Here is a 27,975-nt window from a genome sequence, read left to right as displayed (position 1 = left end):
GAAGTGCGTTCCGCGGGCGCCGGAAGTGGCCGAGGCCCCGCCCCCGGCCGCGGTCTCTGGTGAGCCGCGGACGCCCCGGCTTGGAGCATCCCTGGCGGGGCCGGCTTCGGTTCCCGGGGCCGCGGCTCCAGCGGACACGGCCGACCGGCCCGCAACATGGCGAGCTCCGGAGAGGTACGGGCCCGCGCCTGGCGGCTCTGCTCGCTGCCCGCCCCGAGCCCCGGCCACCCTGTGTCTCCTTTGCCTTCTGGGCCCCTGCCCGGCTGGTCCTGCCCGTCCCGAGCTCTGCTCGGCCGGGGCCTGACCTCGCCTCCCTGGCCTCTGCCCCGTCCCGCGCGCTGCCCCTGGCGGCACAGGCCGGCCCCCGGCCCTCTTCGGCCGCCCCCAGGCCCCGGCCCCGCGCTCCTGCGCCGTGGGTCCGGGACGCGGCCGCTCCGTGCCCACTGCCCACCCGCGTAGTGCATCTCCGGGTGCTGCGTTGGCCTCCGCCGCCCTCCTCCTCTCTGAATTGGCGCGAGTGGAGGAAAAGCCATTTCACCTGGAGGCTCGGGACTCGCGCTGGGGCCCCTTCCAGGCCGCTCCGCGAATCGGGGGTCTCCTGGAGACCCTGGTGGCTTCCTGCCCACCTGTGTGCGCCCCTGCTTCTGTCTGTCACTCGGGGACTCAGACCGTCCCGCGTGGGTCTCAGGGGCTTGCCCGAGTTCTAGGGAGCGGGAAGGAGTCGGAGAGTGGAGGGGAAGACGGCTGGGGGCTGCTGCCGGCGCCTCTTTATCTGGACTGAATTTGGCTCGGAAATGGCCCCTCGCTTGTCAGGAGCAGTACGCGGGCCAGCTGCAGAGGGATGACAGAATTGCCGGGGCAGAGCCCGCTGGGGAGGGGCTCTGGGGCAGCCCGGCCGGGTCGGTGGATCGGGCTTGGTGGCGGTGGGGTGCGGCGGGGGGCGTGGGGGGCCTGTCAGCTGGGTGTTGCCGCGTCCTGGCCCTGCGGGTTGCCCCGGGGGCTTCTCCTGGGTGGAGGAAAGATGGGAGCCTGGTGTGGCTCGGCGCCCCCGGCCTCTGGGAAGCTTTGCCCATTCATTGCGATATAGTTCTTTCATTGTGTGATTGACACTTGAGAAACTTCTGTCTGTGTATCCGAAGGACACTCACACACGCACACACACCTCCGTCTGTGGCTCAGCCTCCGAGTGTCTGTTAGCCAGGAGCCTCAAACAGTCTGGGGTCCCGGTGGGTGAGGGAGACTCGGGTACTCGGGCTGCGCGTGGTCTGGGGCCTCCCAGGGTGCATATTGGCAGGGAGCTGGAGTCAAAGGCAGAGCCGGGACTCCAACCCGGGCTCCCCAAGCAGGTTCTCCTTTCTGCTGTTTTGTTTTGTTTTGTTTTTCATTTGACAGGTAGAGTTATAGACAGAGAGAGAGACAGAGAGAAAGGTCTTCCTTCCATTGGTTCACCCCCAAATGGCTGCTACGGCTGGCGCACTGCGCTGATCCGAAGCCAGGAGTCAGGTGCCTCTTCCTGGTCTCCCATGCGGGTGCAGGGCCCAAGCACTTGGGCCATCCTCCACTGCACTCCCTGGCCACAGCAGAGAGCTGGCCTGGAAGAGGAGCAACCGGAACTAGAACCCGGTGCCCATATGGGATGCCGGCGCTGCAGGTGGAGGATTAACCAAGTGAGCCACGGTGCCGGCTCCCTCTGCCCTTTATTTGAGGGAGAACAGAATCCCATCCCTGGTTCACTTTGCAAATGCCTGTGATGAATCCGGGAGCCAGGAACCCCATCCGGGTCTCCCCACTTGGGCTTGCAGCTGGGCAGTGAACCAGGGAATGTGGACATCTTTCCTAGTGTCTTTTTTTTTTTTTTTCAAGATTTATTTATTTGAAAGGCAAAGTGATAGGGAGACACATGTCTTCCATCTGTGGGTTCATTCCCAAATGCCTGCAACAGGGGCCAGCATTGTGGCGCCAGTTCTTACCCAGCTCCCTGCTACTGCACCCGAGAAAACAGTGGATGATGGGCCAACTGCTTGGGTCTCTGCTGCCCATCTGGGAGACCCGGATGGAGCTCCTGGTTTCAGCCTGGCCCGACCCAGGCTGTTGTGGACATGTAGGGAGTGAACCAGCAGATGGAAGATCTATGTCTGTCTTTGTTTCTCTTGTCTTTTCCTCTGCCACCTTGTCTTTCAAACAAACAAACAAATAAAAAAGTCTTTTAAAAAATGTCTGCAGCGGCCGGCGCCGTGGCTCACTAGGCTAATCCTCCACCTTGCAGCGCCGGCACACCGAGTTCTAGTCCTGGTCGGGGCGCCAGATTCTGTCCTGGTTGCCCCCTTCCAGGCCAGCTCTCTGCTGTGGCCAGGGAGTGCAGTGGAGGATGGCCCAAGTGCTTGGGCCCTGCACCCCATGGGAGACCAGGAAAAGCACCTGGCTCCTGCCATCAGATCAGCGCGGTGCGCCGGCCGCAGCACGCTGGCCACAGCGGCCATTGGAGGGTGAACCAACGGCAAAGGAAGACCTTTCTCTCTGTCTCTCTCTCTCTTTCATTGTCCACTCTGCCTGTCAAAAACAAACAAAACAAAACAAACAACAAAAAATGTCTGCAGCAACCCAGCCAAAACCAGGAGCCAGGTACTGTCCAGGTCTCCCATGTCGGTGGTGACAGGGCCATCATCCGCTGCTTTCCCAGGTGTGTTAGCAGGAAGCTGGATTGGAAGTGGAGCAACCAGGACTTGAACCAGTGCCCACATGAGACACTGGTGTTGCAGATGGGGGTTTAGCCACTGTGCCACATCGTGGGCCCCACAGTTCAGGTTTTTTTCTTTAAGCTGTATGCATAAGGCTGTGCATTGCTATCTGATTTCAGATATCTGATTCCTGATATCTGATTTCAGAATTGCAGTATCTGGTTTTGAAAGTCCTTGCTGGTTTTATCTTTTTTCCCCTCTGTGACTTCTAATTTTTTTTTTTTAAAGATTTTATTTATTTGAGAGGTAGAGTTACAGACAGTGAGAGGTAGAGACAGAGAGAAAGCTCTTCCCTCTGTTGTTTACTCCCCAGATGGCTGCAGCGGCTGGAGCTGCGCTGATCAGGAGCCAGGAGCTTCTTCCAGGTCTCCCACGCGGGCACAGGGGTCCAAGCACTTGGGCCATCTTCCACTGCTATCCCAGGCCATAGCAGAGAGCTGGATGGGAAGAGGAGCAGCGGGGTCTAGAACTGGTGCCCATATGGGATGCTGGTGCTGCGGGATTAACCCACTGTGCCACAGTGTCAGCACCCTGATTTTTTTTTTTTTAAGATTATTTATTTGAAGGCAGAAAGGAGGGGGCGGGGAGGGAGAAAGAGAAAGAAATATCTTTCATCCACTGGTTCACGTCCCAGATGGCTGCAGCAGCCAGGGCGAGGGGATTCCATCCGGTCCCCCACGGGGGTGGCGGGGGTCCAGTCCTCTGTGGCGCTGCCGGGCACGTTAGCAGGGAGCTGTATGGGAAGCAGCGTGGTTAAGATTGAGCCCATGCGCCTGTGGGATGGCAGCATGGCAGGTGCCTGCCCCAGCGTCGCTGCGTCTTAAGAGGTGCCTGGGTGGTGTGGCGTCTGGGAGACCCCGTGCCACCAGGGAGTCACTGCTGCCGCCAACAGCAGACCCGAACAAAGGGACGCAGTGCAGCGGTGGCCTGGCGTGCAGCTGCCTCCCGCCTCCTGCGGAAGGGCGTGGGGAGGACAGAGAAGCCCCGGGCCCTGGCGTCGGCCCCCTCCCTTCCTGGGTGTCCGTGGTGGTGTTCTCTAGTGGAAGGTGCAGGATCCTTCTTTGATCCCTGGACACCTGTCTGGGTCTGCCGAGGGCTGGGCAGGAGGGGTGAGAGGGACGTTGCTGTCAGTTCCCGGGAGAGCGCGAGCCTGCGTGGCGTGTGCAGACGGCTCTCTGCCAGGCCTTCGCGGTTGCCATGGCAGCAGCAGGGCTTTCAGACCCAGAGCTGCACATGGGAACAGGAAGCAGGGTGGGGACAGGGCCTGCTGGAGACGGGACCTTGTAGGCCGGAAGGCAGCGACTCCGGGTGCTCTTCCGGGAGTGGTCACTAGAGGGGCAGGGTCCCTGCTCCCCTCGGCGGGGTCCGCGGCATTCCTTTGTCCTGGCATTTCCTGTGTCACTGGCAGAGTGGCGGAGGTCACTCCTGCGCATCCAAAAGCACGGGCCATTGGGAGCAGAGGCCCGTGGCCCCCTAGGGCAGGGTGTCCTGTGTTTCGCCGGAGATCTCAGCAAGGGAGACGCTCCTTCGCCTGGTGTCTGGTCCCCGGCCCCCGGGGGCGCTCCGCTCCCTGCTGTCAAGTGGCGTCGTGTCTGCAGGTGACCCGCGGACATGTAAGACAGTGGAGTGGCTGTCAGCGTGTGCTGCGCCGTGTGACTTGGGGACTGATGGCAGGCGAGGCTTGCCCCTGCAGTGCAGACACAGGCCTGTCATGTGCTGGTGTGGGGGTGTCAGCACGGCTCGCCCGGAGCAGCCGGGGAGAGCGGGGCGGTCCCTGCGGCTGTGCCTTCAGGAGGCTTCGTGCAGCCTCCTCCTCTGGGGCGGTCCCTCCAGTTTCACCTCCCCCAAGGCGGGCCTCTGTCCCAGACGTTGCTCTGGGGACTTGACACACGTGACGGTGTCGTGTCACTGCCACAGCAGCTCTGGGTGGCGAGGGCGCCCGTCTTGTGCTCAGCAGGTCTCCAGGGTTTGCCAGATTCGTCTGCCTTGACATTTGGGACAGAGGGGAGGGGGCGGCAGCTACATAGTGGAGGGCCTTGGTGACTGGTCCTAATCCTTTAGTTTTTTTTAATTTTTAAATTTTTAAAATTTTTTAATTTTTGACAGGCAGAGTGGACAGTGAGAGAGAGAGACAGAGAGAAAGGTCTTCCTTTTGCCGTTGGTTCACCCTCCAATGGCCGCTGCGGCCGGTGCACCGTGCTGATCTGATGGCAGGAGCCAGGTGCTTTTCCTGGTCTCCCATGGGGTGCAGGGCCCAAGCACCTGGGCCATCCTCCACTGCACTCCCTGGCCACAGCAGAGAGCTGGCCTGGAAGAGGGGCAACCGGGACAGAATCCGGCGCCTCGACCGGGACTAGAACCCGGTGTGCCGGCGCTGCAAGGTGGAGGATTAGCCTAGTGAGCCACGGTGCCGGCCTATCCTTTAGTTTTTTAAAATGCATAAATGTATCATTTTAAAATGTTGATTCACTTTATTTATTTGACAGAGGATAGATTTCCGGTTAATTCCCCCCAATGCCTTCAGCAGTAGGCGGCTGAGCCGGGCTGACAGCAGGAGGCGGGCACTCCATCCTGCTCTCCCACGTGGGTGGGCCAGCCTCTGCTGCTCAGGCGCGTTAGCAGGGAGCTGGATCAGAAGCAGCGTTGGGACTGCATCCCAGTGCTCCAGCGGGGGGCGGGCGTCGTGGGGGCCTGAGCCTGCTGTGTCCGTGTTCCCTGTAGAAGCGGGGGGCTGAACCTGCTGTGTCCGTGTTCACTGTAGAACCGGGGGGCTGAGCCTGCTGTGTCCATGTTCACTGTAGAAGCGGGGGGCTGAACCTGCTGTGTCCGTGTTCACTGTAGAACCGGGGGGCTGAGCCTGCTGTGTCCGTGTTCCCTGTAGAAGAGAGATCCTGGTTTGCAGGTTGGAAAGACTCTGGAGTCTCCTGCCGTGCACTTAAGGGTTTTGCTAAACCCACCTTCTTTCCCACAGACTGAAGGGGGCCTCTCTTCTCTCCCCAGCTGGGCCAGCCGGGCTGGTGGCTGCCCGTGGGGATCCCGTGGGAATCTGGTGTCCCCTCTGATTTTCAGGACATGTCCAGTGACGAGGACGCAGCCCCCGCGGCGGCCGGGGTGGCCAGCGGCACCCACCTGCTGGGCTTCTCGGACGAGATCCTGCTGCACATCCTGAGCCACGTGCCCAGCACAGACCTGATCCTGAACGTGCGGCGCACCTGCCGGAAGCTGGCGGCCCTGTGCCTGGACAAGAGCCTCGTGCACACCGTGCAGCTGCAGAAGGACTATCAGGTGAGGCGGCCTGGGGGCGGGGCGGGGCGGGGCGGGGCGCGGGCCTGGCTCCGCCCTGCAGGGCTGGTGGACGTGGATGCGGTTTGGGGCAGAAGCGGTGGTCCCGGGACAGAGTAGGAGGCATTGCTGGTCCCAGAGCTGCTCGGGGAGGCTCTCGTCATGTCCCGTGGCACGGAGTGCTGGTGGCCACTCGCCTGCAGCTGTGGGAGAGCTGGTCACTCCGCGCTGGCAAAGCTTGCGGTCACGGCTGGTCGTGTGCAGCTTTTCCAGCTCTCACTGTCCCAGCCACGCCTGTGATCTGCTCGCTGTTCCTGTGTCCACGTGGCGCGGGGTCGGCTCGCCCGTCCCCGCCCTGTGTGTGGCCGTCGGTCATTCTGGCCCCACTTGTTGAAGCTGCCATCCTTTCTGTATTATGTTGCTTTGGAGCTTTTGTTGAAAATTAGTTGACATCTTTTCTGTTTTACGTGGGATTTATTTCTGTATTTGAAAGGCAGAGTTACAGAGAAGGAGAGAGAGAGAGAGAGAGGTCTTCCATCCACTCGTTCATTCTTCAGACAGCTGGGCCAGGCTGAAGCCAGGAACCTGGAACTCTGTCCACATCTCCCACGTGGGTGCAGGGGCCCAAGCACCTGGGCCACTTGCGCTGTTTTCTCAGGCACCTTAGCAGGGAGCTGGATCAGAAGTGGAGCAGCCGGGACTCAAATTGGTGCCTTGTGTGATGCCACCATCGCAGGCTCAACCTGCTGGGCCACATGGCAGCCCCATTAGTTGACATCTTAAAGATGGTCCTTGACCTTGGCTAAGCTGCACGAGACCGTGGGAAGGCTCCTGGCTGTTCTGGTGACCCTGAAGTACAGCCTTTGATACCAAAGGAAAACCGCCCTGGAGCTTTTGCCGGTGCTAAAGGTGCCTGTCTCTGCTGGGGGCGGGGGGCGGGCAGCCTCCCAGGGTGCTGATGTAGGGCTTCCTGCCTGGAGAGGAAGGAGCCGTGCACCTGGCACGGTGGCCGCCCGTGTGTGTGTGGAGCGTGGAGTGTGCCTGCCCTTCCCTCTCCCTGGGAGCTGCCCGGGCTGAGGCCTTCTGAGGTGGATGCAGCACACAGCCTCGCTCGCGGTGGGCGTCAGCAGGGTCGGCTTTGCAGGCCACCCCGGCCAGCTTGCCCTGAGCGTGGCGATGGGGCCGCCAGGTGGCCCTGTGCTGTGGTTGGCAGTCTGGGGGCTTTGGGAGCTTTCCTGGGGCTCCTCCACAGCGGGGCCTCCTGCTGTCACACAGCGTCTCTGGGCTATGTCACCTTGCACTTCACTCACACAATTCAGCGTGACTGCTATATTCCATTATCAACATCATGTGAAGCATCATCTTTACCTTTATTTATGTGTTTGAAAGACAGAGTGATAGAGAACGGCAGAGAGAAAGAGATCCATCTTCCACCTACTGGCTCACTCCCCAAATGCTTGCGGCAGCCAGGGCCGGGCCACGCCAGAGGCAGGAGCCAGGCGCTCTACAGGTCTCCCGTGTGGGTGGCAGGGGCTCAAGCACTTGGGCATTGCCGGCTGCCTCTTAGGGTGTGCAGTAGCAGGGCGCTGGATCTAGAGCGGAGAAGCTGAGACTTGAACCAGGCCCTCCAGTTTGGAATGCAGGCACCCCAAGCAGTGGTTTACCCCACTGCACCAATACGTTCACCCCCATTTTCACCAATTCTTAAATTGTGGTTAAAATAAACATAAACTGGGGCTAGCACTGTGGCATAACGGGTTAAGCTGCTGCCTGCAGTGCCGGCATCCCATATGGGTGCTAGTTGGAGTCCCAGCTGCTCTACTTCTGGTCCAGCTCCCTGTTATGTGGCTGGGAAGGCAGCGGAAGATGGCTTGAGTGCTTGGGACTCTGCATCCATGTGGGAGACCTGGAAGAAGCTCCTAACTTCAGACCAGCCCAGCTCTGGCCGTTGTAGACATCTGGAGAGTGAACCAACAGAAGGAAGACCTTTCTCTCTGTCTCTTACCCCTCTTTTTCTGTAATTCTGCCTTTCAAATAAGTAAATAAATTGTTTTAAAAAATAAACTATATACATTTTTCTTGACAGGCAGAGTGGATAGTGAGAGAGAGAGAAAGGTCTTCCTTTGCCGTTGGTTCACCCTCCAATGGCCGGCGCGCTGCGGCCAGCGCACCGCACTGATCCGATGGCAGGAGCCAGGTGCTTCTCCTGGTCTCCCATGCGGGTGCAGGGCCCAAGCACTTGGGCCATCCTCCACTGCACTCCCGGGCCACAGCAGAGAGCTGGCCTGGAAGAGGGGCATCCGGGACAGAATCCGGCGCCCTGACTGGGACTAGAACCCGGTGTGCCGGGGCTGCAAGGCGGAGGATTAGCCTGTTGAGCCACAGCACCAGCTAAAAAATAAACTATATTTCTCTGTCTCTTTCTCTCATATCTATTTGAAAGTCAGAATATCAGAGAGACATGGGGAAAAGAGAGTGAGAGATATGATGTCATCCGGGTCTCCCGCATGGTGGCAGGGCCCAGGCGCTTGGGTCTGATATCATTTGCTGCTTGCCCGGATGCATTAGCAGGAGCTGGGTTGGAAGCCGAGCACCAGGCCTCTAACTGGTGCTGGGATGTGGGATGTGGGAGCTGACCCGCAGCGCTGCAGCGCTGGCCCCGAAGCTCATCGTCTCACTCAGTGTTCAGGGTCCCCTTGAGTGACCTTCAGCTCATTGGTGTTGTGTGTGACTGTCACTGCCATCCGTCTCCGGAACGTTCTCATCTCCTGGTCAGAAACCGGGCCCATCAGGGAAGGACTTCCCTCGCTCCATCCCCAGCCCCAGCCCCGGCCCCGGTAGCCTCTGTTCTGCGTCTGTCCCTGAGTGCCCACGGAAGTGGCGTCACGCGTGTGTGCTGCTCGGTGTCCCCGAGCTTCCCCAGCGTGGCCGGGCCGGTGCTTCCTGGCTGTGTGCGGCTGAAGGGCTTCCTGCGGATCCCTCTCCCGTTGGTGGAGGTCGGGTCGTTTCCACCTTAGTGAGCGCACAGGCACGGGAGCCCCTGCTCTGGGGTCCCGCGGTTACGCGTGGCCGTTCTGCCCTGGCTCTTTGCGCAGCCTGTGAACCCCCCGTGTTCCCACGCACCCTCCCTGTCGGCTGAAGGCAGGCGCGAGGGCAGCGCCTCTGCCGTCGTGTGTTGGGGCGGGGTGAGGGGTGAAGCCTCACCCTTGCTCTCCCGCCCGTTGCTGTGCTGCAGGTGAGCCAGGACAAGGTGAAGCAGCTGGTGAAGGCCATCGGCCGGGAGATCCAGCAGCTGAACTTGGCCGGCTGCTACTGGCTGCCGGGCGCCACCATCGAGCAGGTGGCCCGCTGCCACGGCCTGGTGAAGGTGAACCTCTCGGGCTGCCATCTCACCTCCCTGCGCCTCTCCAAGATGCTCTCGGCCCTGCCGCACCTGCGCTCGCTGGCCATCGACGTGAGCCCCGGCTTCGACGCCAGCCAGCTGAGTGGCGAGTGCAAGGCCACGCTGAGCCGCGTGCGGGAGCTCAAGCAGACGCTGTTCACGCCCTCCTACGGCGTGGTGCCCTGCTGCACCAGCCTGGAGCGGCTGCTGCTCTACTTCGAGATCCTGGACCGCACGCGCGAGGGCGCCGTCCTCTCGGGCCAGCTGATGGTGGGCCAGAGCAACGTGCCCCACTACCAGAACCTGCGCGTCTTCTACGCCCGCCTGGCCCCGGGCTACATCAACCAGGAGGTGGTGCGGCTCTACCTGGCCGTGCTCAGCGACCGCACGCCTGAGAACCTGCACGCCTTCCTCATCTCCGTGCCGGGCAGCTTCGCCGAGAGCGGGGCCACCAAGAACCTGCTGGACTCCATGGCCCGCAACGTCACGCTGGACGCCCTGCAGCTGCCCAAGTCCTGGCTCAACGGCTCGTCGCTCCTGCAGAACCTGCGCTTCCACAACCCCCTCTACTTCAGCTTCAGCCGCTGCACGCTGTCCGGCGGCCACCTCATCCAGCGGGTCATCAACAGCGGGCGGGACCTGCGCAGCCTGGCCAGCCTCAACCTCAGCGGCTGCATCCACTGCCTCTCCCCCGACTCCCTGCTGCGCAAGGCGGACGACGACATCGACAGCAGCATCCTGGAGACGCTGGTGGCCTCCTGCTGCAACCTGCGGCACCTCAACCTCTCCGCCGCCCACCACCACAGCTCCGAGGGCCTGGGCAGGCACCTCTGCCAGCTCCTGGCCCGACTGCGCCACCTGCGCTCCCTCTCCCTGCCCGTGTGCTCCGTGGCCGACTCGGCGCCACGAGCCGACCGCGCGCCCGCCCCGCCCGCCATGCACGCCGTGGCCCGCGGCTTTGGCAAGAAGGTGCGCATCGGCGTGCAGACCTGTCCCGGCCCCTGCTCGGGCCACGCGGCGCCCCCGCCCTCCTCCGTGTTCTGGTCTCTGCTGAAGAGCCTGCCTTTTCTGGAGCGCCTGGAGCTGATCGGCTCCAACTTCTCCTCGGCCATGCCGCGCAACGAGCCCGCCATCCGCAACTCCCTCCCGCCCTGCAGCCGGGCGCAGAGCGTCGGCGACTCGGAGGTGGCCGCCATCGGCCAGCTGGCCTTCCTGCGGCACCTGACGCTGGCCCAGCTGCCCAGCGTCCTGACGGGCTCCGGGCTGGTGAGCATCGGCCTGCAGTGCCAGCAGCTGCAGTCCCTGTCGCTGGCCAACCTGGGCCTGCTGGGGAAGGTGGTCTACGTGCCCGCCCTCCTGGACATGCTGAAGCACTGCGAGCGGCTGAGGGACCTCAGGTGAGGGCGCCCCGCGCTCCCCTCGGAGGCCGGCCGGGAAGCCAGTGGCGTGTGGTGCAGCCGCGGTGGGCCTGCCGCGTGCCGGCCGGTCCGGCAGGAGCTCGGGGGGGGGGGGGGGGGGGCGGGGCTGGCGGCTGTGTCTTCATTCCGCATAGCTGTTGGAGTGAGTGCGCCACACCCTGCTGCTGCTGTCTGTCATCTCATTTAGCACCCCCATCTGACTTATGGCAGGGAGGCAGTGGGGGGGGCTCTCCCACTGCACTTGGTGCGCAGGGTTAGCCGGGGATGCCGGGCCAGGGCTCTCCAGAGCGGCCAGCAGTGTGCACACGCCGAGAGGCACGGAATCCCCAGCAAGCCGGTGGTTCTGGTGCTGGGCAGGTGTTGAAGCGGTGGGGTGGACGGCTGGTGTTCCGAGGGGGCTGGAGAGGGCGGGAGAGGAACCGGTCAGAAGGTGCTGGTGGCCCGGAGAGGGGAGGGTAGAAGGAGGTGGCCCAGCCCTGGCCGCTGGCCAGAGCCACGCGTGAACTGGATTCCCCGTGAATTGTGGCGGGGTGCGAGAGGCGGTCCCCATGTGAGAGGGTGAGCACTCGTTGGCGAAGGGGTGTCCGCAAGTCTCGGTGGGTAGATCTGACATTGGAAACCTCCCGAAGACGAGGTGCAGGCCGCGCACCTCGGCCCGGCGGGGATTCAGGTGTGGGCAGGAGGTGGAGGCGGGGCTCGATGGATGGGCGGGCGGATGTTCCAGGAGCCCTTGGGCGCGTGTGTCACTGTCCCCAGAACAGGGAAGTGTTCCCGCCAGGCGCTGAGACCGTCCTATCCGTGACCACCCGGTCGGGTTGGTGCCGTCCTCACTGCCGTGTCACAGCCGAGGCGTGGGGTGCTCCTTCCAGGGGTGAGTGTCACCGGTCAGTGTGATGCCGGAGCAGGGCCTCGCCCTGGAGCCAGCCCAGGGAGGCAGGCGAGTCCTGTCTTTGTGACCCCTCCCCTCCCCGCCAGGCTTCAGTACGGCAGGGAGTGAGCAGGATCTGGGTGGGAGCTGCACAACCATGGAGCCCTGTGGGGCTGCTCAGTGGGCCCCCCCTCCCCCGCCTCTGCTCGTGTCGGGGCCACAGGCCGGGGCTCAGCCTTGGGCCCTCCGGGTGTTAGCTCCGAGGCTGGGGGAGGGCTGGTCCACGCTGTGTTCCTGTGCCTCCTGGATAGGGGCCTCTGAAACCTGACCGCCAAGGGTTCAGAAATCCAGGCAGAAGGAGCGTGAGTTTTGGTCACCCTTTTTGCAGGAAGGGGAGTCGGAGCTGCACGCACGTGTGTGTGCCCGGCTCTGGCCGCAGAGGTCAGCCCCTCTGCCACGCGTGCCCCTGCTCCTGTCTCCAGCAGCCCTGGCCCCAGCCCCTCCTTTCTCGGTGGCGTATCCCGGTGCAGCGCCTCCCACCTGGTGTCCTGCTTAGCCCTTTCTGGTACACTCCTGGCCTTCCTTGGAGGAGCCGTGGTGGGAGCCCCCCCCCCCCCCCCCGTGGTCAGGGACCCTGGTCCCGGGTCCTGGGACTGAGCTCAGCCCAGGGCTCTCTGGAGCTTGCTTTCCGCCAGCCCCTGCCCCTTGCCCTTTCTCTGACTACAGGAGCCAGAGCCTTGGGGGAGTTTGAGCAAAGCAGAAACCAACAGAAGCCAAGTGAAGCAGTGGGCAGCGTGTTCCCTAGTCTAAAAAGCCAGAGACCTCCAACACGGAGCTGAGCTGCGGCAGGCCCTCCCCTCCTCGCCCCGCTGCCTGTCCCCAGAGCATTTGCTGAACAATGGCGGGCTCTGGCCAGCGGCCTGGCCCAGGGAGCTCCGTGGAGCTCTGGCCGTAGCTGCCCGTGGCCGTGGAGCTGGGTGAGCCGCCGGCAGGGGTGCGCGGTGCGCAGGGGCATGCTGAGTCTGAGGGAGGGGCAGCACTGCAGGGGCTCCCCCCCCCCCCCCCCCGTGCTTGCAGGCGTTAGCCCCCTGGCGCTGCCGCCAGCCCTGCCCTGCAGGTGAGGAAGAGTGAGGCCCAGAGCACGGCCGCACACTGCTCCACGTGCAGGTCTGGGGAGCACATGCAGGCCGACGGGTGCCCGGGCCCCGGCTGGGCCAGCACGGCAGCATCTCCAGGGCCTGGCGCGTGATCCTTGTGGCCGGGCGTCTTCCCCGGGAGGCCACAGGGTCGGGACACTGCCTTCACGGCCGGCCTGAGAACCTGCCTGCCGCTCGCGGTGCCTTTCTGTGCCCCGCAGCCACGGAAGCCCCGTCTGCTGTGCGCCGGGTACTGCCTGTTCAGTACACCGCCGGCTCTAGGACGTGGCCAGCTGGCCCGGTTCCTCTGGATCCCTGCCTTCTGGGGCGAGTGTGCCCAGGGAGGCTGCAGCGAGAGGAGCAGGTGGCGCAGGGGAGGCTGGCACTGCGCTCCCAGGGCTGCCGGAGCACCTGCACTTACCTCCTGGGGTGCTGCCTGGCAGCTGCTGTCCCCCTCCTCGAGCTCCTAGCAGGTGGCGGTGGGGGGGGGGGTGCAGGAACAAGCTCTCCTGGCTGGGGCCACGTACGGCTGCGGATCCAGAGCTGTGACTCGGGGCACACGCCTGCAGCCTGGGGATTACAGGTAGGGCCAGAACGGGCACCTTCTTCCCCAGGACTGTAGGTCCTGCCTGGTGATAGTGGGGGGCCGGGTAAGAGCCTCACCCTGAGCCCCCCTGCAGTGCCAGCGCCTGGCCGGAAGCGTGTGGTGGCCCCGGGAGCACTGGGAGTGTGGACTGTGTTCCCCGCACCACTGGGACCCGAGGAAGGAAGACTCAGTTCCACCCTGGGGAGGGGGTTTGGAGGCCAGGGCCCTGCTGGTTGCAAGGCGGTGAGCTGGGTCTGCCCTACTGCCGCGGTGAGGCTGGTCCCAACGGATGGATGCCTGGGGTCCACCCACGTAGGTCAGTTCTGCCAGCCTTGCCCGGAGGCACTGTGGGCTGTGCCACGTGCAGCGTCAGGAGCTGGGGAGGTAGGTGTGATGGCTCCCGGCAGCTGGGGGGGTCCAGGGTCCTTGGCTGCTAACCCCGATGCTTCGAGACCTTGGGGGAGTAGCACAGCTCAGCACCGCCACCTAGTGGCGAGGTGACGGCGGCGCCCATGTTCCCTCCCTTGGCAGCGCCAGCCTCCCTCCCTCCTGCCGGCTTCCGGGCCTGCGGAGCGGCTTCCTTCTCGGCAGTGCGTTCAGACATCCTGGGAATAAGCGTCCCACAACCCCCGGCCCTGCTGGCAGCGGCGCTGCTGGCTGGGTTCTGCCAGGCCCCAGGGGTCCTTGAGGGGCGTTCACCCCATGCGGCCACACTTGTGTCCTTGGGTGCAGCTGCTCGCCCACAGCTGGCTGGACCCTCCCCTAATGTGTTTATGACAGCTGTGGCCACTCAGGGCGGGGTCATCCCTGTTCTGTGCTCAGAGGGCCCTGTGGGGCTCCCCCTGCTGCCCCAGCGCTGTCACCAGGCAGTGGATGCTGTGGGTGTTTTTTTTAAACATTGTTTTGTGAAAAATACTTATTTTCAACCACATGAAAGGTAGAGGGACAGGGAGAGAGAGAGAGAGAGAGAGCTGTCATTCGCTAGGTCACTCCCCAGCTGTTCACAACAGTGACATCTGGGCCAGGCTGAAGCCAGGAGCCTGGAACTCCATCCAGGTCTCCCACGTGGCTGCAGGGGCCCAAGCACTTGAGCCGTCTCTGCTTTCCCAGTGCATGTGTAGGGAGCTGGATTGGAAACGCAGCAGCCGGGACTCAGGCTGGCCCTCGCATGGGATGCCGGCGATGCAGGCGGCGGCCTGAGCTGCCGAGCCGCGGCACGGGCTCCTCCCGTCCCTTTCTGAGCGGCTCCGACTGGGTAGAAACCTCCGGCCCTTCCTTGTCGGCAGGCCCAAGTCTTCCCTTCTTAGCCTGGCCGCCCTCCCGTGTCCTGCCTGGTGTGGTCCCCACCAGCTCAGGGGTGTTTCTTCATCCTGCCTCCCCCACATCACTGAGCCTTGGGGGCGGGAACCCCCGCCCAGGTCGGCGTGGAGGGTGGTGAGCCGCCACAGGTGGGGCTCCTAGCCCGGGGAGGTGGCGGTGGCTGGCAGGTCGCTCACAGCAGACTGTCCAAGGCAGAGCTGGGGCTGGAGGGCACTGGGCACCAGCGGGGGTGGGGGCGGCGGGGGCAGCCGGGGCTGGCCCGGGCTGGTGGGACTCACAGGCCTCTCCCCCGCAGGCTGGAGCAGCCGTACTTCAGTGCCAACGCACAGTTCTTCCAGGCGCTGAGCCAGTGCCCGTCGCTGCAGCGCCTCTGCCTGGTGTCCCGCAGCGGCACCCTGCAGCCCGACGCCGTGCTGGCCTTCATGGCCCGCTCCCTGCACATGGTCGTGTGCCACCTGTTCACCGGCGAGTCCCTGGCCACCTGCAAGAGCCTGCAGCAGTCCCTCCTCCGCAGGTGAGTGGTCCCGAGGCTTGGGCCCTCGGGTGCCCAGCAGTGACCTCGTGCAGCCGGGGAGCGCCGGGGGCGACCCGCGCCGGAGCTCGGTCTGCCCGCCCTCTCCCACTCAGGACCGCTCCCTCCCTCCCTCCCTCCTGGCCTTGCCAGCGGCTCGGCGTTTACGATGCTCTCTCAAGACACCGGTCCCCTGTGCGTCCTGGCGGTGCCCGTGGTTGCCCAGGCTGGGTGGGGCCTCGGGCTTCTCCCTGCCTGTCTGCCGTCTGTCCCTGTCTGCCGTCTGTCCCTGAGGGTGGGGAGGCTTGAGCGCAGGTCACCAGCCTCCTCTGCAGCGTGCATGGCAGGTCTGGCCTGCTCTGCTTGGGCTCCTGTCGCTGGACGTAGACTGGGAGGTGGGCAGCAGGAGGCATTGTGGGGGCCCGCAGGAAGCTCACGGAAAAATGCGCTTTAAAAGGGCCATTTATTTGCTGTAAACGATTTCTGAAACCCACGCCAATTATTCGCCGATACGCATTTTTTTTTTTTTATTATTATTTTGGCAGTCAGAGTGGACAGTGAGAGAGAGAGAGACAGAGAGAAAGGTCTTCCTTTGCCGTTGGTTCACCCTCCAATGGCCGCCGCGGCCGGCGCGCTGCGGCCAGCGCACCGCGCTGATCCGATGGCAGGAGCCAGGAGCCGGGTGCTTTTCCTGGTCTCCCATGGGGTGCAGGGCCCAAGCACCTGGGCCATCCTCCACTGCACTCCCTGGCCACAGCAGAGGGCTGGCCTGGAAGAGGGGCAACCGGGACAGAATCCGGCGCCCCGACCGGGACTAGAACCCGGTGTGCCGGCGCCGCTAGGCGGAGGATTAGCCTAGTGAGCCGCGGCGCCGGCCGATTCGCATTTTCCACGGACTTTCTGGAAGACGCGCAGTTGCTCAGTGTTTGGGAGGCTGGAAGGCCTGGGTCCAGGTGCTGGGTGAGGGTTCCCTCCCAGGGCTCCTGGTCGCCTCCTGACTCCGCCCACATAGGCGCCACTTCTCTGTGTGTGCTGTGAGAGGACGCGGGCGCCGTGGTCGCGGGAGCTTTGCCTGGATTCCTTTCCCGGGTGTCAGCTAGAACTCCTTTTCCACGTGTGTGGATCTGCGTGGACTGGCGACGATTTGCACAGTGAGCTTCGTCGTTAACTCTGGTGGTTCCGGCAGTCCCCGACTTGGCCGCCGGGTGTCCTTTCGGGCTGGGCTGTGCCCCTTCCTTTGGGCTTTGTCCTGCCTTCCGGCGTGGCCTGGCGTCGGCCAGTTCTCCAAGGGCGCTCCCTTGGTTCGGGGCTGGGATTTAGAAGCCAGGAGGGCAGGGGGTGCTCAGTAGTGCTTAGCTCTGCCACAAGGCTGTCCCTGCCCTCAGGCCCTCAGTGGACAGAGCGGGGATCTTTGTGTGTGTGTGCACACATGCACACACACCTCTATTTAATGTACCTCGGTGCGATGTGCTTCAGAAAGTCTGTTAGCCCAAGGGGTAGATGCCTCCCCTCAAGTCCTGGCTCCAGCTCCCTGCTGATGCAGACCTGGGAGGCAGCAGTGATGGCGCAAGTCCTTGGGTCCCTGTCGCCCGCGTGGGAGACCTGGGCTTCAGCCTGGCCCAGTCCCAGCTGTTGTGGGCACTTGAGGAGGGAGCCAGTGGATGTAAGAGATAATGTACTTTTCCCTGGTCTCCAGAGACCCCTGGCATTTCCCTGACTGCTGGCTGCAGTCCCGTGTGCCCAGGGCTCCTCCCTCCCACCACGGCAGGCCTGGCCTTCCCATCCGCGGCATGCTTGCCTGTGGCAGCTGCGTGGAGCCATTCCAGGCCTGCTGGCCCCCGGCCCTGTGAGAAACAGGTTTACCAGGTGGCCCTGACGAGCCGAGTGTGGCCGTTGGCCTTGCGGTGTGCCGTCAGGTTGCTGCTGCCCGAGTCCTTGCCCCTCTCCCCCGCACCCCTGCCGGGTGGCTCTGTGACCAGGGGGCTTGTGACAGAGCTGCGTGTCCGCTCTGCGCGCACCCCACGTCCTGCTTCCTTCGGTGTATTCTGGTCTGTGGAGCCTCGCTCTCCACGTCTGTGCTGCTCCAAGAGTACGTTAGGGCGGGCGTCTGGCCTGGCACTGCAGACACTGAATTAGAACGCGAGTGCTGGGCCGGCGTCGTGGTGCAGCGAGCTGACAGGCTGCTGCCCGTGATGCTGGCGCCCCCTATTGGAGCGCTTCCACTCCACCTCCCTGCTGATGGCCTGGGAAAGCAGCAGAGGACGGCGCGGGTATCTGGGCGCCTGCACGCACTTTCCTGGATCCCTGCTTTGTCCTGGCTCGGCCCCGCCATTGCAGCCGCTTGGGAAGCGAGTCAGTGGACGGAAGGCCTGTGTCTATCTGTTTTAAATCAGTAAGTATTTAAGTCACTTATTTTCGAGGGATGCTGACTCTTCTATCATTGTGCCTGGGTTTTTGTCTTCTGTTTTTAAATATTTATTCATTTATTTTAGAGGCAGAGTTACAGACAGAAGGAAAGACAGAGAGAGAGAGGTCTTCCATTCACTGGTTCACTCCCCAAGTGGCCACATGGCTGGAGCTGGGCTGATCCACAGCCAGGAACCAGGAGCCTCTTCTGGGTCTCCCATGTGGGTGCAGGAGCCCAAGCACTTGGACCTTTTTCCACTGCTTTCCCAGGCCACAGCAGAGAGCTGGATTGGAAGTGGAGCAGCCGGGACACAAACTGGTGCCTGTACGGGATGCTAGCACCACAGGCAGAGGCTTGCTTAGCCTGCGGTGCCACAGCGGCGGCCCCAGGGAGGCAGTGATAGTGGCTGAAGTAATCTGTCCCTGGCACCATGTGGGAGACCTGGATTGTGTTCTTGGCTCCCCGGGTTGGTCTGATCCAGCCCCAGCCATTGCAGGCATTTGGAGAGTTAGCCACTGAACGGGAGCGCTGTCTCTGCTTTTATGTGTCTCTGTGCCTCTCAAATAAATAAATAAATAAAATTTTTGAAAAGTTTGAAAGGGGCAGGTGTTAGGCTCAACAGTTAGGACCCCACCTGGGACACCTACAGCCTGTGTCGGGGTCCCTGAGTTCAAGTCCTGGCTCCAGTTCCGATCCAGCTGCCTGCTGGTGTTCACCCTGGGGGGCAGCAGGTGGTGGCTGCGGTGTGGGACACCTGGATTGAGGTCCCAGCTCCTGGGCTGCTGCCAGCATCTGGGGAGAGAACCAGTGGTGGGAAGGTGTCTCTCTCTGTGTCTCTCTGCCTTGCAAACAAAATGAACATTTTAGAAATTTTAGACAGGGGATAAATGTAGTGTGTTGCTCCCCGGCCCCTCCCGGTCCCGGTTCCCCAGTCCCCGTGCCACGAGGGTCAAACCTTGCAGGCTCTCGGTGAGCCTCTCGTTCTGTGTGCACAGACGCTGGGACCTCCTCTCCCGTCCCCTCTCCCGCCTGCACTTTGCTGCTTCACTCCCCAGCGCATTCCCGAGGTCACTCTTCCATCCCACGGCTCCCGCTCCTGCTCCTGTCCGCAGCGCTGCCTTCTCCAGACTGGCACAGTGCAAGACGTCAGTTGTCTCATGTCACCAGTTTTGGGGGAATATTTCTTTAAAAATATTTTATTTGAAAGTTGAAAGTCAGAGTTACAGAAATGGAGAGAGAGAGAGAGAGAGAGAGGTCAATCTTCCATCTGCTGGATCACTCCCAGATGGCCACACAGCCAGGGCTGGGCCAGACCAAAGCCAGGGGCCAGGAGCTTCTTCCGGGTCTCCCACGTGTGTGCAGGAGCCCAAGGACTTGGCCATTCTCTGCTGCTTTCCTGTTGCATAAGCAGGGAGTTGGATCGCAAGTGGAGCATCCAGGACACGAACCAAGCAGCGTCCATATGGGATGCTGGTAATACAGGCAGGGGCTTTACCTGGTACACCACAGTGCTGGCCCCATGAACCAGCTTTTAAAGTTTATTTGTTTATTCAAAAGCAGAGTGATAATAGGAGAGAGAGAGAGAGAGACAGGGACAGAGACAGAGATCTTCCATCTGCTGGTTTATTCCGCAAATGGCCATAACAGCCAGGACTGGGCCAGACCAAAGCCAGGAGCCAGGAACCTTATCCAGGTCTCATAGGTTAGCAGTTCTGGGCCATCCTCCACTGCCTTCTCAGCTGTATTGGCCGGCGCCAGCCGAGACCCGTGTGCTGATCCCGCTCTGGGCCAGGCGCTGTGCTGCTGAGAGGGCAATGCTGCCACCCCCACTGTACAGATGGAGCCGCTGAAGGCCAAGAGTGGGTGAGCGGTGGGGCCCGATGGACGGCGTCGCCTCTGGAAGAAGCCAGGGGCCGCACAGGGGCCGTGTGGGCTCTCGTGTCCTGAGTGCCCAGGTTCTGCAGCTGAGACAGGCGACAGGCTCCGAGACCCCTTCCCTCTCAGCTCCTGAGGACAGGGGCCCTCCCTGTGACGTGTGCACGAGAGCTTCCCGGTGGCCCCTGCCAGTGTGCAGCTCTCTCTGGCCCGTCACCTGCAGGTAGCCCTGGCCTCCGTGGGGGCCCTGCACTCACCGCCGTGGTCTTGGGATGGGTCAAGGGCATCTGCAGCCTGGGTGCAGGGTCAGGCCTTCCGCCCCCTTCCTGGCCCAGCATCAGTGCCCAGCCCTTCAGGTGTGGGATCCCCTTGCCCTGCGGATGCTTTTCTGTGGGCAGCCCAGTAGGTGGCGCTGTGACCCATGGCTGTCTGCGGGCCCAGCCTCTCTGGATGATGGCGAGAAGAAAAAGCTGGGATTTGTTGTTGCTTTTTCTGTTGCTTTGCCTTTTCTCACCCTTTTCCTTGCCTGGAGAGCTCAGAGAATGGTGGTGTGAGAGGGAGGACCTGCCCCTGGCTGCTCTCTGTTCACTGTCCCCACGCCTGTCCCTGCCTGCGACTCTGTGCAGGCTGGAAGAGGTGGCACCTCGTTCCATGTTTGTGCCAGGCCCCAGGCCCTCTCTGACCTGGCTCACTGCCTCTCGTCCAGCTGCTCGCGGGCTGGCCGCTGACCCTGGCCACCCGGGTGCTGTGGGGCGACTGCCGCAGTTTCCCAGCCGCTAGGCTGGTTCGAGTTGGCCCCGGGTGGTTGCAGCGGTGGGAGGCCGTGGTCGCTGGCCCAGCCATGTCCTTGGCTGTGTCCTTGGAGGTTTAGAGTTGAGACCCCTGCTCGCCTGGGGGCTTTGAGACATCTCGTGCGGAAAGGAGCCATGTGTCAGTCCGTCTCTGTCCGGCTGTCTCTCTGCCTTTCAAACAAAGGGAGTTTGCACATGGAGAAAAGGAGCTCAGCCCAGCAGACACAGAGCGTTAGCACTGAAAGTGAGCTCCTTACATCCGTATTGGTTGTATTTGAGAGGCAGAGAGATCTCTTGACTGCTAGCTCACTCCCCGCAAGCCCACAGGCGGTGGGACCGGGCTGGAGGCAGGAGCGCAGTCCGGGTCTCCCACGTGGGTGGCAGGGACCCGGAGCGCGGTAGCAGGGAGCTGCGTTGGAGGCCGAGCTTCACCCCAGGCGCTTGGACACGGGCCGCGGGCCTCAAGTGGCAGCTGAGCTGCTGCCACAGCGCCCGTCCCTGGTGTCCTTCCTGGGAAGCCCTGACCCCAGCATGCGGCCCCACCCTGCCAGCGTCATCTCCCCATTCCCCCAGGGCCCCAGCGTCACGCAAGCCCCTTGGGATTCGGGCTCCACCACAGTCCGGGCCGCTCGGCTCCCTCCTGGCTCCCACCTCCCCCGCAGGTGCAGGCGCTCTCAGCATCTGTCCTCCGTGGTGGCCTGGACAGGATTAACCTGTGTCACAGCGCCACCCCCCCCCCCCCATAGATTTATTTATTTATTTGAAAGGCAGAGTTACAGAGAGAAAGGGAGAGTCAGAGGTCTTCCATCTGCTGATTCACTCCCCAGATGACCACAACGGCCGGGGGGGCTCGTCCAGCCTAAGCCTGCAGCCAGGAGCTTCCTCCAACTCTCCCACATGCATTCCAGGCCTCAGGGACTTGGGCCACCCCAGGCCCGTTATCGCTGCTTTGTCTACTCCTCGGTCAGCGCCGCTGCCTCCCCACACCCCGTGGTCGGCTGTGCCCTCCACGGTCAGCGCGGGGCTGCTGTTGCTGCCGCCGGCAGGCCGAGGTTGGTGCGATCCTGGCCTGTGGGCGGACTGGCGTGTCCGTGGCTTCCCCTGGCGTTGTGGAGCACGACACCACATGGGCGGGTCTGCAGGAGCTAGCCTTCGCAAGGAGGTGTGGGTGCCGGCGGCCTCCGGGGAGCAGGACCGGCGGGTGCTCTCTCACTCGCCCCTTGCCGTGGGCTGTGGTGGCAGCGCTGGGGGCTGCAGGACAGCTGCTGGAGCTGCGAGGGGCGGCGTCGGCCACCGGTGGGCCTGAGCCCTGCTCGGGGCACTTAGCTGCACGCTGCAGCGTCCCCCTGCTGGGCCGCGGGGCCACTGCGGGCAGCTGGGGGACCCTGGCCCAGTGACCGCTGTCCCGGGCAGGAGGGTGATTTCCTAAGGTCCCTAGAATGGACGCGTTTAAAACTTACAAATTGTTTCTAGGCTTTTCCGTGTAACACTTTGAAGTGAGGTTGACCGGAGGTAGCTGAAACCTGGAGAGTGGACGGGTGGGGGTGGGGGTGCCGAGCGCTGTTCTGCAGCCCCGCCCACCGGGCGGCGGGCGTCTCCTCCAAGCCTGTGTCGAGGTCCCCGTGGAGGAAGGAGCTTGCTTTGGCTCGTGGTTCTTGAGGTTCACAGCCTAAGAAGGGGTGGACACACCAGGCCTGGGGGGTGGGGAGGCGTGTGGAGGGTCACACGGCAAGCCGGGGGGCAGAGGGCGGCGTGCTAATGTGCCCAGAAACAGCTGTCGCCAGCCCAGCCTGCCTTCCCCTCTGGGGAGCTGGAAGGAGTTGTAGTTCATCCTGTCAGCTTTCTTAAACTTGAACTTGAATTGCCACAAGTCGCACAGCCCAGAGCTCCTGCCTGGCCAGGAGCTTTCTGCCTGCAGGCTCCGCCCCACATGGGGGCAGCGAGTGCTCCCCTGTCCCCTGTGCCCTCCGCCCCACTTCTCTTCATTCTGTAGAGGCCTGCACAGGGCCCGCTGCACCGTCTCTGGCCGCCTCTGCCCAGGGAGACGTGGGCGCCCGTGAGCTGATGTGGCCCACACGTGTAAGCAGTGACCGAGGCGGTGGGATGGAGGCACCGTGAGGACTGTGGTGGGGGCCTCTGGGCCAGGCCTGGGAGCACTGTGCCCTCCTCGCTTTGCCAACAAACAAGTGCCGCTCCCTGCGCTGACACCAGTGCATGGAGTCCCTGGGGTGACGGCTGACAGGTGTCCGATCCAGCTTGTCACACAGTGGGTTTGCAGGCTGGGCCGTGTCTGCCGCGTGGCCTGTGAGCTGCGCGCTCACGACGCCACCAGCGCTGAGCAGAGCTGGGAGGTGTCCGGCATCTTTGTTGCCCAAACTGGGGTTTTATGGGCGCCCGTCTGGCATCGCCTGTGCTCGCGCTGGCACAGCGAGGCTGGGGTTGAGCCCAGGCTGCAGCCTCCCTCATCCCCTGGGCCCGGCGGGATGCGCGGCCTGGCCCTCCTCCCTTGCTGTGTGCCCCCCGCCCTGCCCCCAGCTCCCTGGGGCAGCGTGCTGGTTTTCTGGGTGTCATGTTGTGTTTTGACCTACTGGAGTGGGTAACACTGTGGACTTGGCTTCTCTCTGACCAAAAGGGGACCCTGCCCAGCCCTGACCAGCTGTGGACCAGCCCCGGCAGTCTCGGAAGGCTGGAAGGAGGCCCTGTCTGTCAGACAGCGTGGTGCATGGCACGGGGTGGGCCTTGGTAACACTGTGCCCCTTTGGATTTCCTGTCCACAGCATGGGGGGCCTGGGTGCCCCTGGGGGTACAGGGGCTCTGCTCGCCCAGCCTGACAGATGCCTGAGGTCCTAGAGGGGCTGCTCCTCATGGAGCCCCTGCTGCCAACTCCCTCCGCTGACTTGGGGACAGGCCCTTGAGGAAGACCCGTGCTGTGCAGGTCTGGCCGCCTGTCCCTGCTCCCTGTTCTGGCCGTGGGTGGCAGAGGCCTCAGCCCTGCTGGGGCTCTTCCCCGGCCCCTCCTCCATCTACAGAGCACGGCTGCCTCCTTGGGCCCTGAGTTTTATTTATTTAAAAAAGGAGTTACAGAGAGAGGAGGAAAGATGCGAGAGAGATCCTTCACCCACTGGTCCATTCCCCAAATGGCCGTGACAGCCGGGGCTGGGCCAGGCCGAAGCCAGGAGTCAGGAGCTTTATCCGGGTCTTTCACATGGATGCAGGGGCCCAGGTACTTGGGGCTTCTTCCACAGCTTTTTGCATGCACAGTAACAGGGAGCTGGATCAGGAAGTGGAGCATCCAGGACTTGAACCGGTGCCCATATGGGATGCTGGCATCTCAGGCTGCAGCTTAATCCACTGCGCCACAACGCCAGCCCCTGGTCTCTGATCTTGTGCCTGGTGCAGAGTGGGTGCCTCCTCCCCGTGCAGAGAAAAGCGTGGCAGCCCCTCTGTGCCCTCCACCTTCTCTCCCTGCCCCTGCCCCTGCCCCTGGTCTGTGGCCTGTGGCCGGCCCGAAGGCTCCTCCGTGTGTCACTGCAGTCAGACGCTCCCGTGCACACCTGGGGGACTAAGCCCTGTGGGAGGGCTGCTGTGCCCTGAGCAAGGGTCCCTGGTCTCGGACGCCCCTCGATGCGGGTCCCCTGTCTCTGACACTCAGTGCAGGTCTCCTATCTCCGACGCCCCTTAGTGTGGGTCTCCCCTTTCCAGTGCCCCTGACTGTGGGTCCCCTGTCTCCAGTGCCCCTGACCATGGGTCTCCTGTCTCCAACGCCCCTCAGTATGGTCCCCTGTCTCCGATGCCCCTCAGCGTGGGTCCCCTGTCTCTGACGCCCCTGACCATGGGTCTCCTGTCTCCAACGCCCCTCAGTATGGTCCCCTGTGTCCGATGCCCCTCAGCGCGGGTCCCCTGTCTCTGACGCCCCTGACCATGGGTCTCCTGTCTCCAATGCCCCTCAGCGTGGGTCCCCTGTCTCCAACGCCCCTCAGTGTGGTCTCCTATCTCCGACGCCCCTCAGCGTGGGTCCCCTGTCTCCGACGCCCCTGACCATGGGTCCCCTGTCTCCAGTGCCCCTCAGTGTGGTCCCCTGTCTCCAGCACCCCTCAGTGTGGTCTCCTGTCTCCGACGCCCCTCAGCGTGGGTCCCCTGTCTCCGACGCCCCTCAGCGTGGGTCCCCTGTCTCCGACGCCCCGACCATGGGTCCCCTGTCTCCAATGCCCCTGACCGTGGGTCTCCTGACTCCGATGCTCCTGAGTGTGGTCCCCTGTCTCCGATGTCCCTCAGTGTGGTCTCCTGTCTCCAACGCCCCTCAGTGTGGTCCCCTGTCTCCGACGCCCCTGACCGTGGGTCCCCTGTCTCCGACGCCCCTCAGCGCGGGTCCCCTGTCTCCGACGCCCCTGACCGCAGGTCTCTGGTTCAGCTTCCAGGCCGAGCGCCCCGCGCTGAACGTCGTCATCTTCCCTCTGCTGCACGAGGGCCTCACAGACGTCATCCGGGACGTGCCCATGGTGCACCTGGACGAGATCACCCTGTTCAAAAGCAGAGTGGCCGAGGAGCCGCCCAACCTGTGGTGGTGAGCGTGAGGACTGCGCGGCCAGCACCTGGAAGCCCGCGGTTGGCCTCGGGAGGAAGAAAGCACCTCGGCCCGCCCCTGCCCGCTGCGCTTTCTCAGCCAGGACTCGGTGCCCAGACAGGAGGGCAGGGGCCAGGGGCGGCGGCCAGGCTCACCCGCGGGGCCAAGGCTCGGACGATGGCCTGGGGCCCTGCTCGAGTCCCGGGGCCCAGCGCTGGCACCCCTTGGCCCCAGCCCCCCGTGCTGCTCCTGTCGCCGGCCGTGGGGCTCTGGGGTGGCCATGCCAGGTGCGGCTCTCCCTGCTGAGCTGTGCGTCTGCATCCACCCGCGTTTTTAACCCAGCTTTATCCCGGGACTTCTGCCAGGTGGCGTGTGTGGCCCAGCGGGGACCCTAGGGCGGCGTGCATTGTCTGTGCTGGGGTGATGGGGGCTGAGGGGAGGCTGACTCAGCCCCCACCTCCCCGGAACACTTAGAGCAGAGCCCCTCCCGACCTGACACTCACCCACCTTTCCCCTGTGAGGCCCCCTGGAGCTGGTGTCCTGGGCGCCTGTGGCGGGCCTCCCACCTGGACGCCTGCCCAAGCCCCCTCACTGCTGGGGCCTGGCCGGCCGTGGGCATCTCCCCAGGGGAGAAGCCCCAGCGCCCTTGGTTGCCACAGGGCCCCGGTGGCTGCCGCCTGCTCTGCCACCGCAGATCCAGCCTGCCCTCCTCCAGATCGGCTGTAGGTCACCTCGCTGGTCAAGACCGGACACTGTCCCCAGGCATCGGGCCCTGCCCTCCCCTGGGCTCCGGAGGCCCCTGTGGTGTGTGTGTGCAGGTCTGTGGGAGACTGGACACTGTCCCCAGGCGTCGGGCCCTGCCCTCCCCTGGGCTCCGGAGGCCCCTGTGGTGTGTGTGCGCAGGTCTGCAGGAGACCGGACACTGTCCCCAGGCGTCGGGCCCTGCCCTCCCCTGGGCTCCGGAGGCCCCTGTGGTGCTGTGCGCAGGTCTGTGGGGAAGCTGCCCCTGCTTTTCTGGCATGAGGGCGCCGGCGCCTCCTCTTGGAGCATGGGGCACCCTCCCTGCCACAGGCTGCAGCAGCCAGAGGGCCTTGGCAGGGGCCTGGGGGGCAGACTGATTCCAGGGAATGCCCCTGTCCGAGGGGTCGCATCTCCCGCTGTGCCTACGGGCCCTGCTGGAGCTGAGAGGTGTGGGAGCCCCGCCCCCTGCTGCTGTAGAGCTTTGCGTGGCCCCTGGAGTCCACCAGCAAGGTGACGCGAGTGGGCGGTATGGACTGCCCGGGAGTGGCCGCCTCCTGTCCTCGCAGGGGGAGAACGGCCGGCCACAGCCTGACGGGGCTGGGAGATCCAGGACCGCGGGGAGGGGGTCCCTGTGGCCTGGGGGCCGTGGTGCCTGTGTCCCCTTCTCACAGAGCAGCCCAGCTCGGGCGGAGAGCCGTGTTCCCTGCGGGAACTGGCGGGAGAGGCCGCAGCCATGTCCGATCTCGCCTGCACGGCCGCCGTTGTAATCAGGCGCTTTTAACCAGCAGGGTCACCCCCCCACCAGGAACCGTGCGTCTGCCGTGTCCCCAGCCACAGTCCTTGGACTGGAGCAGGGTTTGCCGCGCCCGCACCCGAGGCAGGGCTCAGCAGATGCCAACGACGGGCTTGTTCGCGCTAAGTGCTATTTTGGCACCGGTGTTGATTGCAATTTATATTCTGCGGCGTTTTACGCTGGGAAAAGAACCCCCTGTAACGGTTCCCAGTTGGCAGGGCCGGGCCGTTAGGCGGCGGACCATATGCTGCCTGCCGAAAGGCGCGGCCGGCGCACACGTGTGTGTCTGCGCGTGCGTGCGTGTGCGTGCGTGTGCAGGCCGGTGAGTGTGCATGTGCCGTGTGTGAGCCTGGGGAGAGGAAGCAGATCAGAGCTTTCATCTCTGATCCTTTGTTCTCGGGAAGAGAGAGGCCCTGCTCAGACCCCCGCTGCTCACGCCCCCGGGCTCCGTGCGCCCCGCCCTGCTCCTGAAGGTGTCCCTGGGAGGGAGCGGGAGGAAAGGACCCTGCGGGCCCTGAGCGTGTGTCTCTTCTCATTTTCACGGACAAAGCGATTATGTCATCCGGCAGCAGCGCTGGCCTTCGGAGGCCTTGGGACTCAGCCGTGGGCCCCGGCCTGGGGTGCCTGTGGGGCTGCTGCTGCCTCCCTCCCAGCCGGCTCTGTGTGGGGCCCCAGGCCACGTGGAGGGGGGCTGACGGGGCCCCGGCCCAGGGGCCTCATGACGGGGGAGGGCCTGGGCCCAGCATCCCCCGCTGTGGGTTGTGTGGCCGGGGAAGTCACCCTGTGGGACTCCCAGCCAGTGGCCTGGGGCGGCCTTTCCCTCTCCCCTTCCTTGTCGTTTGTTCCTCTTAGGACCGAAAGTTGCCGAGGCCCAGTGAGAAGTTCATGAGCAAGGCAGGCGGTATGGTGCGGCCGTGGGCAGTGGGTGCCAGCCACGGGACCCAGGCGGCAGGTGCCTTCCATGGGTGTCCTCGCTGGCTGTGCCTGTGCCCCAGCGGGGGCAGCTCTGTGTGGAGGTGTGGGGTTCCTGAGAGTGTCCAGGACCTGCCTGGCCTGCTGGACAGACACCCCCCAGGCCCCCCGGCTGCCATTCTCCCCCCTTTCTGAAGCTCTTGGAGGGCGGGGCCAGACAGACACCCCAGGGGCGGGGCCTGGACCATGAAGCTGACCCAGAGCAGTTACCCGGCTGTGCCATCACAGAGCCAGGCCCGGGCGTGGAGGCTGCAGCTGCTGGTGGTGGGGTTGTGTCCATGGGCCTCGAGTGTGGGAGGGAGGGGTGATGGGCAGGCGACCATCGCCCTGGAGCTGTGGTGTCTCCCCCTGCCACCGGCTGCTGAACCCAGCAGGCTGAGCGTGGTCTTGGGGGCCCAGGTGGGGAGCCGGGGTCTTGCCATTCCTTGTGACCAGGTGCTAAACGACCATCCCCACCAGCATCAGGCTGCGCGTGCGCGTGTCTCGGTGATGTGGCGAGCGCCATGCTGGGGGGAGGTCTCTTCATGTGGATCTGTGGCATGTGGGAAATTCCAAATAAAAGGGACTTGAGCCAGCCAGGCAGCCGTGTGG

At 63.7% G+C, this 27,975-nt stretch overlaps 1 protein-coding gene across 3 annotated transcripts; it reads left to right on the top strand.

Annotated features, from left to right (window-relative positions):
- Positions 1 to 16: 16 nt before the first annotated feature.
- On the top strand, positions 17 to 27,962 carry FBXL18 (F-box and leucine rich repeat protein 18). Of its 3 annotated transcripts, none has more exons than XR_007916497.2 (5): positions 17 to 174; positions 5,808 to 6,023; positions 9,256 to 10,799; positions 11,577 to 11,691; positions 15,026 to 15,163. XR_007916497.2 is itself a non-coding variant. In XM_051839045.2 (5 exons), the coding sequence occupies exons 1-5, from the start codon at positions 157 to 159 to the stop codon at positions 24,880 to 24,882; spliced, it is 2,154 nt and encodes a 717-aa protein (XP_051695005.2). In that variant the 5' UTR covers positions 17 to 156; the 3' UTR covers positions 24,883 to 27,962. The 3 variants fall into 3 exon arrangements, 1 of the variants encoding a protein (XP_051695005.2); XR_007916498.2 differs by lacking the exon at positions 15,026 to 15,163 and adding an exon at positions 12,415 to 14,977; XM_051839045.2 differs by lacking the exon at positions 11,577 to 11,691 and adding an exon at positions 24,726 to 27,962 and having other exon boundaries at positions 15,026 to 15,244.
- The last annotated feature ends 13 nt before the right edge of the window (positions 27,963 to 27,975 follow it).

The sequence above is a fragment of the Oryctolagus cuniculus genome, chromosome 19, assembly GCF_964237555.1.
Source record: "Oryctolagus cuniculus chromosome 19, mOryCun1.1, whole genome shotgun sequence".
Lineage (NCBI taxonomy): Eukaryota > Metazoa > Chordata > Mammalia > Lagomorpha > Leporidae > Oryctolagus > Oryctolagus cuniculus.
Note: the sequence above shows the minus strand (reverse complement) of the source record. Positions and strands in the feature narration are given on the sequence as shown.